General features: G+C 44.3%; 1 protein-coding gene across 1 annotated transcript; it reads right to left on the bottom strand.

Moving 5' to 3' along the window:
• Positions 1 to 884: 884 nt before the first annotated feature.
• LOC119659918 (methylcrotonoyl-CoA carboxylase subunit alpha, mitochondrial) lies at positions 885 to 10,845 on the bottom strand. Its single transcript, XM_038068244.1, has 9 exons — positions 10,707 to 10,845; positions 7,088 to 7,628; positions 2,647 to 2,880; positions 2,289 to 2,593; positions 2,033 to 2,234; positions 1,673 to 1,976; positions 1,404 to 1,591; positions 1,165 to 1,336; positions 885 to 1,101 (listed from the first exon to the last, which is right to left on the bottom strand). Exons 1-9 carry the CDS (start codon positions 10,730 to 10,732, stop codon positions 977 to 979), a joined length of 2,097 nt encoding a protein of 698 aa, XP_037924172.1. The 5' UTR covers positions 10,733 to 10,845; the 3' UTR covers positions 885 to 976.
• Positions 10,846 to 11,920: the final 1,075 nt, after the last annotated feature.

Raw genomic sequence — 11,920 nt, 5'->3', positions numbered from 1 at the left:
AGATGAATCGGACTTAAATAATTTAAGGTTATCTGTGTAAAGCAAGCATGGATATGGGATGGATTGAACGTCATTAATAAAAGCTAGGAATAAAAAGGGCTCAAACATAGAGCCTTGAGGAACAATAAAGAAAGGAGGGAAGGAACAGGATGAGTAACCATGAAAAGAAACTCTGTAGGTACGGTCTGATAGGTAGGAGCTGAGTTATTAGATGGGGAGGGGAAGTTGAACACAGTGAGTTTGGAGACGAGAATATTATGGGTAACGGCACCAAAGGCTTTAGAAAAGTCGGTGTAGAGGACGCAGTGGACGAGGTAGAGACGGAGAAGAAATAGGGACAGAATAGGTCGCCGGCTTGTTGTAGGAAGTTGGAAATGAGGTCATCAAAAATACCATGAATAGCGAGTGAGGACGGCCCTGATACTCATCAAGTATCGCTTATACATTTTTTAATCATAGACTCCACAGTGAAGCGCATAATCTTGAAATAAGCAAGGTCGACTTCATTCTTAGAAGCAGAAACTTCTTCCGCAGCGCATGCTTCAGTCGGATGTTTTCATGAGCCTTCATGGTGAACCAAATTGACTAAGAGCGCAGACAGGTAGGGGAAGAAGAGCCAATGCTGTCGATATTGACGTAATAGGAATGGAATGGAATAACTGACCGTGTGATAAGATCATATAACATAAATGAGATTAGAGCTCACATGATCATTCAAAACGATGCGATTGTTACTCCGAACCATACACAGTAAGGAAATATATTCCGTTGACCTGGATGAAAGTGACCGACCTGCAGTAACCCGAAGGTAATGTATGTGACTAAATATAACAGAGAATAGGTCAATTAAACAAAAAAGAACTCTTATAAAATTCAACAACTTTTTATATATTTTATACATAAAACTTTCTCTAAAAATATTTGACAAAAATAAATGCATCATCTGGTATTTTTATAACAAGAGGTCATGGCACCATTACTGTTCCTCTTCTTCAAAAGCTACTACAACAGCTCCTTTTCCAATATTATCTCCTGGTTTGCCACCAACAGATTTCACTGTAGCATCCTTCGGAGCTTTCAAAATGTATTCCATTTTCATTGCTGCATTAAAAATAACCAATTAGAAAATGCGTATGTTCTCAATGAATGCTTTTAAAATCTTACCAATAATAACAGCTACTGCGTCTCCTTGTTTGACTTTATCACCTGGCTTCACGTGCAATTTCTCCAAAAGACCAGGCATAGGTGAAACTAACTTAGATCCACTTGCACCACCCACATCGGAAACAGAAGTTAAGAATTTTGGCTGAACAAATTCCAAGCGAGTTTTGCCGAACTAAAGGAAAGGATAGGAAATTGATGTAATCAAAATATAGTGCTCAATGTGTGTCAGGATATCTCACTTCATCAAAAAGGTTCACTCCTTCTGGATCAATCACAACGCTATAGTTGGACACTGTACCCCCAATATTGCAACGAACATTAACCCGACCATTTTCAGTGGTTGCTTCAGCATTAATAACAATCCAATCGCCGTCCCCGACTTTAACTTCCGTTGCCTCATCAGTCACTTTCAGAGCGACAATATGCTCTATAAAAATAATGGTATCAATGAAAAGTCAATCAAGCACAAACTCTGCAAATTGTTAAAGTTTGTAATGTCTCTACCTACCTTTCCCATTGAATTTAAACTTGAATTGTCGAATTAAATCATGGTTAATTCGAAAACCAACGGCGGAGGTGAATGTGTCCACTTTTCCGTTAGCATTGACATTTGAATTCATTTCAGCGGCATTCAATTCATTAAGAACTAAAGCGATGGCAGTTTGGGATAACTGTTTGTCGCTCATTTCGATTTTAGGGAATAAACTGTTAAAATGTTCATCTATAAAACCGGTGTGGACGTCACCACTACGGAAATATGGATGATTAGCTAAGTCGATTAGAAAGTTTACATTTGTTTCTAGTCCCGCAATCTAGAGAAAAAAAATCAATTAAGGCTGCTTCTTTCCAAAACAAAATGAACACTTACATGATACTCTCGTAATCTCGCGATTAAGCTGTCCAGGGCCTGTGTTCTGTTTTTGCCCCAAACGACCAACTTTGCAATCATGGGGTCATAATGCACAGAGACCTCATCACCTTGACGTACTCCAGTTTCAATACGCACAAACTCGCTGGCCGGAGGTGTTGTTAAATGCTGAAGAGGACCGGCTCCAGGCAAAAAGCCTTCCCTAGAAAAGATAGATGTATATTCTAAATTCCGTGCCACTTCAAATCAACCCTACCTCGGATTCTCAGCATAAATTCTAGCCTCAAATGCATGTCCACGCCGGACAATATCCTCTTGAGTAACTGGAAGCGGCTCTCCTGAAGCAATACGAATTTGCCATTCAACCAAATCAGTCCCTGTAATCATTTCAGTGATTGGATGTTCAACTTGAAGACGAGTATTCATTTCCATGAAATGAAACGAAAGATCGTTTTTATCCAGAATAAACTCTACAGTTCCAGCTCCAACATAACCAACAGCTTTCGCTGCTCGAACGGCTGCTTCACCCAACTCCTTTCTCAGATCGTCCGAAATACCAGGCTAAAACGAAAACTCGTCAGAACATGGTTTTTTTCATGTAAGAATATACTGACCGCTGGAGCTTCTTCAATAATTTTCTGATGTCTCCTCTGAACAGAACAGTCACGTTCGAACAGATACACTGCATTTCCATGTTGATCTGCAAACACCTGCACTTCAACGTGTCTCGGTGAACGAACAAATCGCTCCAAGAGTACGGAACTATCACCAAAGGATTTTTGAGATTCATTCCTTGCAGAGTTCAATGCACCAATGAAATCTTCCATTTTGTCAACTATTCGCATACCCTAAGCAATGAAATTATGACTTTGTATATTCCAAACTTTTCTCCTGGAAAATTTTAAAGACAATAATGAGAAAAAGCAGACATATACGGTGGACCATCAATAAGCTACGCGATTAGTCCAGCGCAACATCTTCGTCTCCATTACCGCGAGACGCCGTTCATTATCATTTATAGTCGGTTAAGACTCAGAGCCATAGAGGGACACAGGGCGAACAATCCTGCGGTAAATTTTGTATTTGAGACGTTCATTAATACGACGATCACAAAGAACACCTGCTGTATAACGCAACTTCATCCAGGTGTACTAATGCGTGAAGCAATTTTATAACGTAGCATAGCAATGATCCGAAATATTTAAATTGCTCAGTTTTGGGCAGGTCACTGCCAATGACAGTGACAGTGGGGATGGGGATCAATTGGCAAAAATTCAATTTTATTCAGATTCAATCTGAGATCGTGTTGCATGAGACGATCATTCCATTTTTGGACAAGTTGCTCGGGATCAACTTTGCTATGAGGCGATAGGACATCATCTGCATAAAGCAGTATCTAGAGCACTGGACTTTGGATGTCCCGTGGGCTAACGTCCATTACAAAAACAAAGAGTAGTCTTGTGAGAGAGGGGGGAGCGCCCAGGCTGTGAAGGAAGAATTCCTGACATCACTTTTGCGTTAGAATCTCTGGCATCATCAATGGGCGGGTGGCGAATCCTAGAAGACTTCTCGGCAAGTGATCACTAGTACATCGCGTTCGAAGTGGTTGACGCTACTTGCCGGCGAGCACCAACGCTACGCTCCCCCTGCCTGTGGAATGTCACGAGGGTGAACATCGGGAAGTTCGTCGAAGTTCTTGGAGCAAACAGAGTCGCACTCGATGGCGCTCCATCCGTCGTAAATTCAGCGATAAACCTGATAACGACGACGTGTGAGGCTTTAATGCCCCACAGGGGCCCCAGCCGCGACAAGTCTTCTATGTACTGGTGGACGGCAGAAATTGCCGACCTACGGAGGAAGTGTCATAAGCTCCGTCGTTTGGCACAACGTTTCCACCCCAACGAAGAGGCATGCGCCATGAAGGCACAGTATAGATCAGCAAAAAGGAGACTCCGCAGCGCTATAAATAAAAGCAAAGGTCGTGGCTGGCAGACCCTTGTCAACGAGCTGAATGAGGACCCGTGGGAACTTGGCTATAAGCTTGTCACTCGGAAAATCGGGGCTCTGCGGAGGCTCTGCGCCCTAAGTACTGACCAGATGGACCGCATTGTGCGGACACCCTGTACGGGTTGATGTCAATAGCACGAAAAGCATCGAGGATTGCCCCCCTTTCACAATGAGGGAGCTCGAAAAAGCGGTACTTACTATGAAATACAAGAAGACGTCAGGCCCTGATGGCATCCCGGCGGAAGTTTACAAACTTGTGTTCCGTCAAGGACCAGAATTACTGCTTGAGGCGTGCTTGAAGGAGAGCATTTTTCCTTGTCGTTAGAAAGTGGCCAGATTCGTGGTGATCAGCAAGGGTAAAGGAGGCCCGAAGGGCCAATCTACATACCGACCGCTGTGTATGCTTGACACGGCCGGGAAAGTGCTCGAGAAGCTCATCATGAGTAGACTCGCTAAAGCGATCCGCGCTGCCGGGGACTTATCCCCAAGGCAGTTCCGGTTCAGACCAGGCAGATCCGCAGTGGATGCTATTATGAAGGTCATAGATGCGGTTCATCGAGCCGAGGAACACAGCCGCCGATCTCGACGGATAGTGCTCCTCATAACGCTTGATGTCAGAAATGCCTTCAATTCCGTAAGATGGACCGATATGCTAGGCACATTAGAAAACTCATTCCTCGTGCCAAGCTATCTCTTGCGGATATTTTGGGATTATCTGAAAGACCACTCCCTACTCTATGAGACGTTTGGACTAGCACAGGGATATCCATCCTAGGGCGGGACCTCTGGAACGCTTCCTACGATAGTTTGCTGAGACTCGATATGCCCGAAAAGTCAAGCCTGGTCGGTTATGCAGACGACGTTGCGGCACTTGTTGCCGGGCGCACTGTTAAACAGGCGCAAAGCACACTTGGCATATTGATGAGACGGGTAAGCGGATGGATGACTGCTCTTGTGCTGGAAAAAAAAACCGAAGTAGTCATGATGCCCTTCACAAGGAGGTGCATCGTAAGCACCTTGCTCAAGTGCAGAGGCGGGGAGCTTTATGAGTGGCGTCTACTTATCGCACCGTCTCCGAATTGGCCGTGATGGTGATCGCGGGAATGATCCTCGTTGACCTCCTTTTCGAGGAGCGCAAAGCTATCTACCGCCTTAAAAGCGAGAGCCTAAGAGAGGTGGTTGCCCGTGAATAACGTCAACGCATCCTTACTGAGTGGCAACTCTCTTGGCAAATTGAGCCAAGAGGCAGATGGACTGCGCGGCTCATCGACAATTTAGACCCGTAGTTGAACCGAACGCACGGTGAGATTCATTACTTCGTTACTCAACTTCTAAACGAGCATGGAGGTTTTCAGTCTTACCTGCACAGAATTGGGAAAGCGCGATCTCCTTGTGTTTTCTGCGATGGAGCGGCGGACGACTCTGAACACACTTTTTTCTCTTGCGAGAGGTAGGACGGCTTTCGTCGGCAGCTTTGTGCAGATACAGGGGAGCACTCTCTAGACAACATTGTCAGAGAAATGCTGAAGAACGCCGGCAGCTGGAATCGTGTTGCGCATTACGTTCGGGCTCTTCTTATTGCGAAGAAGATTGAACTCGACCGGCGGAGAGATCGGATGGTAAAGGGTTCCCTGAACTAACAACTCCCTCCCTCCCCTCTCCTCCCCTCCCGTTGGTGAAAGGGATTCCCTGACTTGAAGACTTCCAAAGCCGGGAGAGCGGCAGGGCTAGCCTCAAGTAATGTGTCAAACGGTCCCAGGCTAGTTCTCTAATGACAGGGAAGTGTTTAGTTGGTAGTCCGACAGCGTACTGTTGCGGGAGTCCAACACTCTGTGCCTAAATGCATTCACCTACCCTACTCCAAAAAAAAATACTCTCTACAGCACTACCTTATAGGCACCCTCACACGGGACATCAAAGTCAAATGTCCTATTCACTGCTTTGTGCAGATGATGCTTTCCTAGCGTCTAATAGCAAAAATGATTTCAAGTAACTTGTCCAAAAATGAAATGATCGCCTCATGCAACACGGTCTCAGATTGATCTGAATAAAACTGGGGTTTTGAAGAACGATCCCCATGAAACAGGCACAATCACTGTCAATGACAGTCACCCGCCCAAAACTGAGCAATTTAAATATCTCGGGTCAATGCTATCAGCCAATGGCGAACTGCGTTATGAAATTGTATCACGCATTAACGCAACCTGAATGAAGTGGCGTTCCACAACTGATGTTCTCGCGATTGCATCCAGATCAGGCATTTGATAAAATAAAATGGCAAAACCGACCACGACTGAGCGTGTCCTGTAGCTTCTGAAGGTAGCGCGCATTGTACACTGTCCAATAAGTTCTTCAGTTTAGCCTGGCATTTCCCAGGTGTTCATTTGGCTTCCACTTTGCATTTTTGCAGATGTTTGTAACTTGTAATCCTCAGCATAGTCTATTCGCCGAAGCTTTTGAATCTTAGGTTGAGTGTTCACAAAATTACAGGAAGATAGTCCTGGAATAACTCACACTGATGATCCAAACAACCTTTTTCTGAAAAATGCATCCGTAAAGTGAACCCTTCTTTAACCAAAAAGCCCCTTCTATTTATAGGCAATCGAGTAATTCGTAGGCCCGGTCACTCGTTCCATCAACCTCAATATTAACACCAGAATTCTGCGGTGTATGTGCTCGAATCAAAAGAGTTAGACAACGAGGGAAAATATTTACGTACACATACAGTAAATTAGAAGAAAGCGAGTTTAGTAAAATTGACCAGGAGTTGAGAATATGGTCAGAAACATTTAAAATTTGTGCGATCTTAGGCGGCTTTGGCACTATTTAAGCATGCGCTTTATTTATCAATGACTTTGCAAACGAGCGCAGAAGTTTAGAATTTTCAAATTTAACTAACTGTCTCAGCGTTTCTTAGGTTTCCTGTGTTTAATCACATTGGGTAAGAGCGCAGACACATAGGAATGGGAAATATGTCACAGGGATCAGATAGGGGACTGTAAAAATGCACCCTAATAGAATTCACACTTATGCAAATCGACTACTTACTTTGCCTCCCCCGCCTCTCACGGCCTTAATCATCAGCGGAAATCCAATTTTCGCTGCTTCTTCAGTTAATTTTTCATCACTTTGATCATCACCATGATATCCGTTGATAACCGGAACGCCTGCTGCTGACATTATATGTTTCGATGTACTCTTGATTCCCATATCTCTAATAGCACTTGCAGGTGGCCCCATAAAAATGACTCCTTCACTCTCGCATTTTTCCGCAAACTCAACGCTTTCCGATAAAAACCCGTAACCAGGATGAATGGCTTGACAATTCGACTTTTTGGCAATCTCAATTATTTTATCACCGCGAAGATAAGACTGTTGTGAAGCAGCTGGGCCCACATTGTAAGCCTCGTCCGCAGATTCCATGTGCAAAGATTTATGGTCGGCATCTGAGTAAATGGCTACTGTTCGCACACCTAGTCGACGAGCGGTTTTTATGATTCTGCATGCAATTTCACCTCGATTGGCTATTAACAGTTTGTTGATTGGTTTCACGGCGATTTTGTGATGTTGGGCATAGCTGGATAAAAATCTGAAAATAAAAAAAAGGGGTTTAAGCAAATTTTTTGAATTTACATCCCACCAAGATTAGTAACAGCTTTGATTGCAGTAAACGCCGTACGAACAATCACATCGACCACTTCCCAACCAGCGGCAGATTTAGGAATTGTCTGTTGGATGTGCGTAACAAGACAGGGGCTGACATCGGGCTCGAAAGGGATCATCATCTGATGGTCGCTTATGTTCGCTTGCGTGTTGCATCCGCCACTTCTCGCAGAGTTGGCAAGCTGTGACCCCCTAAGTTCAACATCGACTGCTTGTATGAGCCAGCTGCCCCTCGACAGTGGGCCGCCATCAAAAGTGCTCTTTTCTCGGGTGCTACACAGGTCATCAGCCACATCCCACATCTAGCTGACTGCGAATTGTGGAAGTGGATCAATGAACGGAAGGAATTGAAGGTTCTATTGACCGCTGCGAGCGATGGCGAACGTAACGCACTCCAACTTCGATACCGAGTGAAATCCCGCTATTTGCTATTGCTATTGCGCTGATCAGGGAAGCGGAAGATGCCGCAGAGCGCAATGATTTCAGGAATGTATACCGCACCACGAAGGAGGTTGCACGTGATCGCAAATCCTTCGATGGACCTGTAAAGGATGTCAACGGTCGACCTTTCATCCACAATGATGAGGAACTGAAGAGGTGGAAAGAACACTCCACCACGGTTCTTAACCGTATCACATCCGGTGAAGTTCCTCCTCTTGTGGATGAAATAACTAGTCACCATAACATGCGGATACGAACTGTTCCTCCAAGCAAAAGAGAAATCATTTCGACCATCAATGTACTCAAACGGAGTAAAGCCGCTGGGCTTGAAGGTCTTCCACAGAGTTATTTATCGCTGCACCTGCAGTTAATACTGATCTGCTGCTTCCACTCGCACGGAAACCTTGGGAATCCGAGACCTTCCTCAAAAAGTGGAAGAGGATGATCATCAATAACCACAAAGAAGGACACCGGTTGGGGTGTGACAATTGGCAGGATATCTGCGTGCTCCCTGCCATTCCAAAGATAATGGCTGAAATAATCCTGGAACGTAACAAAGGACATCTTGAAAGCTTGATGGACAGAGGCTGGTTTTCACTCCCCATCCTCCTGCATTAACCACATCAACACCCTATGAATTATTTTAAAACAGTGCGCGGAGTTTACATCTTCGCTGCATCTGCTCTTCTTCGATTTTGAGAAAACTTCCCATAGCGTGAACAAGAAATATATCTGTAGTACTCTACGCAGGAAAAGCATTCCAGAGAAACTAATAGCTATTATCAGAGCGACACATGATGGCGCAAAATGTCACATGCTGCATGGAGAATTTTGAAGTCCCGTCACCGATATTATTTCTTCTTGTTATCGGTGACGTTCTTCAAGCTGCTTTGTCCGAAGGAGTTCAATGGACAATGACATCTTTCTTCAAACATCCCGACTACGCTGATGACATCTGCTTGCTCTCTCACCGAGTCATGGACCTTGGCCAAATGACTTTGGATTTGGAAGGAAGGATGGAAATACCAACAAAATCAAGATTCTCAGTCTGAAGGATCAACGCTCTCTTCCTATCTGCATTAACGGGCAAAGCAACGAACGCGTTGACCAATTTCTATATCTAGGAAACGTGGTTTCTACGGACGGTGGCACCAAACTGGATTTCATCGGACGCATTAAGAGCGCTAGATCAGCTTTCTCTGCGCTGTCTAAAATCTGGAAATGCAGTTGTCTTAACACCAAGATCAAGTTGAGACTATTCTGCGCCAGTGTTCTTTCTGTGTTGCTATATTGCAGTAACACAGGGAAAGTGAACTCCAATGGTACCAAAAGGTCCTAACTTTCATCAATACCTATCTGCGTCGTGTCATCCGAGTGCACTAGCCTGGCACTATCTCAAACGAAGAACTTGGTCGGCGCACAGGCCTGGCAATCGTACCCACTGTGTTCGGAAGGCGGAAGTGGCAGTGGATAGGTCACACATTAAGGAGGGGCGACAATTGCATTACAGGCTACACCATGCTTTGGAATCCAATCTCCCAAGATGACCAGCGAATGGTTGGCCCCAAGGGCACTTGGCGCAGAACTGTAGAGGAGGAGTGCGGGCGTCTCGGGAAATCGTAGAGGGAGCCGAAGTACGTTTGAAGTAACCACGAACATTGGTTAAGACGATATAATCCACCACCTTGTCGTTCGACTTGAATATTTAGATCCGTGTCATCGAGTTTCGAAGTGATGTCCTTGAACACTTGTCGACGATGAGTCGGACGATATACGCACCTCGAACGTTCTTATTTCGAGCGTAGTACGCCGCTGGGCAAGACCACATCTTGGCCTCCATAACCACGACAAGACGAACTGGTTGTCAGTTCTGCTTTTAGGAGCTCCTTGATTCATCAATTCCAGAAAAACCCCAGTTCACTATGACTAGCGAAGTATGAGCCTTTTATTGCCTTAAATTATCAACAAATGCAAATTTCACATATGGTGTTTGTCCAAAGCAACTGAACTAGAAAAATTAGGTATTTAATTCTATCGTGGCTGGATGTCGATTACCAGTCAACTCAGCTGCGGAAGCTACCTGAGTCACATAAGGGTAATATCACAGGCGAGAGCAAATCTTCCGAAATTTCCGTGTTTTTAACTCGGCTTTTACTGCTTTTTGGCTTTCTGGCTCAGTACATAGTCAATGCTAGACATTTTAAGTTTTTATCGTAAACCTAAGCAGACTCTTTGAAATCCCAGATGTGGCCAGTTTGTAGCACATTAGAATTGGATATTTTCCTCAATCCACGGAATCAGACCGATAAATTCAATTAGCGTAACGAAAAAAGCAATTTCCTCCCATTGGTTCGTGAGTTAGCTCACCCAGTACTTCAACCAAGCGAACGTCCACATTTTCTTTGCATTCGCTAACGCTGACAACCGGCGCGTGACAACCAACAAGATCGACATCCACGATTCCAAATTCCATACCTGCTTTGCACGTTGCTGACGAGCCAAACTCACTTTGTCAACGAAGAAATGATACCAGACACCAGCAAATGAACACACTGCTACTCACCTTAAGGCTACCTTTGACTTGAACATGATGTCTGTCCTATTAAAGCACTTAATCGTAAAATGTGTCCCCGCGGAACCCGCACAGAACCTAATTCATAAACAACTTCCAACTATGTACTTTGCTATCAGACCAGCTGACAGCTCGGGATGAATGAATTCAGCGCTAGGGATCGTTGTTCAATGAGATCTCATTCAGCATTGAAACGCTAGATGTCCCTAAAAAGCTCTCTAATGATAAGAATCAAATCTTTATTTATTTATATCGAATGTGTCTTGGATAAAAATAAACTACCCAATTTTAAATTTTCCTAAAAAATAGTAAAATCTAAATGGCATTAAAATGCCATTTCTAAAGAAAAACAACTGCGCCAGAATCCCAATCAGGCGGGTGTAATCAACGCAACGGTAAATGCAAACTGTATGTAGTGAAGTTTTTAGTTTTATATTAATTTTCAATCCTTTTTAGTTTTTATTACCTGCTGCATACCTTTTTTAACCAGGGTGGTTGCACCGTTTCCTTCATTGTGATTTAAGGTTACCTGCCTCCGTTGTTGGATGATATATATGCTTGCCGCTGCATTTAAAAGGTGGGGTTTCCGCACCCACTTTATAACATCGTCGTCGATTTGTTCATTTTCTCATGGAACGTGCACTCCCTGTACAGAGATGGAGATGCCAAGCAGCTAGCCGATATCCTGTCCCAATATAAGGCTGATGTAACAACGTTACAAAAGATGCGATGAACAGGGACCGGTTTCCTGGAGAAGAGCCGCTACACCATATATTATAGTGGCCATCCACTAAAACAATGTGCTCGGAGTAGGTTTCTTAGTCAGCCAAAAAATGAACCCTGCTGTTATCGGCTTTGAAAATATAAGCGAAAGGTTATGCACTCTACATTTGCGAGGCAAGTTTAGAAATATAGGCCTCATAAACGTTCACGCCCCTACAGAGGAGACTGCAGAGTCGGAGAAGGATATCTTCTACGAGGCAGTTGAGCGGACCCTCGAAGCCTGTCCCAAGTATGATATCAAAATCATACTTGGAGATTTCAACAGTCAGTAGGGACGAAGCCCGTTTTCAGGCGATACGTCGGCTCCCATAGCGTACATAGGGATACCAATGATAACGGACTGCGGATTATTCAGTTAGCAGTATCGCACGAAATGGTTATTGGAAGTACCTGGTTTGCGCGGAAAGCGGTCTACAAACGTG

Source organism: Hermetia illucens, chromosome 6, assembly GCF_905115235.1.
Source record: "Hermetia illucens chromosome 6, iHerIll2.2.curated.20191125, whole genome shotgun sequence".
Classification (NCBI taxonomy): domain Eukaryota; kingdom Metazoa; phylum Arthropoda; class Insecta; order Diptera; family Stratiomyidae; genus Hermetia; species Hermetia illucens.
The sequence above is the reverse complement of the archived record's forward strand: the minus strand, read 5'-3'. Positions and strand labels throughout refer to the sequence as shown.

Excerpts from the sequence above, each read along its gene's own strand:
- LOC119659918 (XM_038068244.1), bottom strand. The coding sequence starts at position 10,732 with ATGTTCAAGTCAAAGGTAGCCTTAAG. Across the intron at positions 7,629-10,706 it reads AAGTCAAAGGTAGCCTTAAG|ATTTTTATCCAGCTATGCCC; the intron begins GTGAGTAGCAGT and ends TTTTATTTTCAG. Across the intron at positions 2,594-2,646 it reads TTATTGAAGAAGCTCCAGCG|CCTGGTATTTCGGACGATCT; the intron begins GTCAGTATATTC and ends TTTTCGTTTTAG.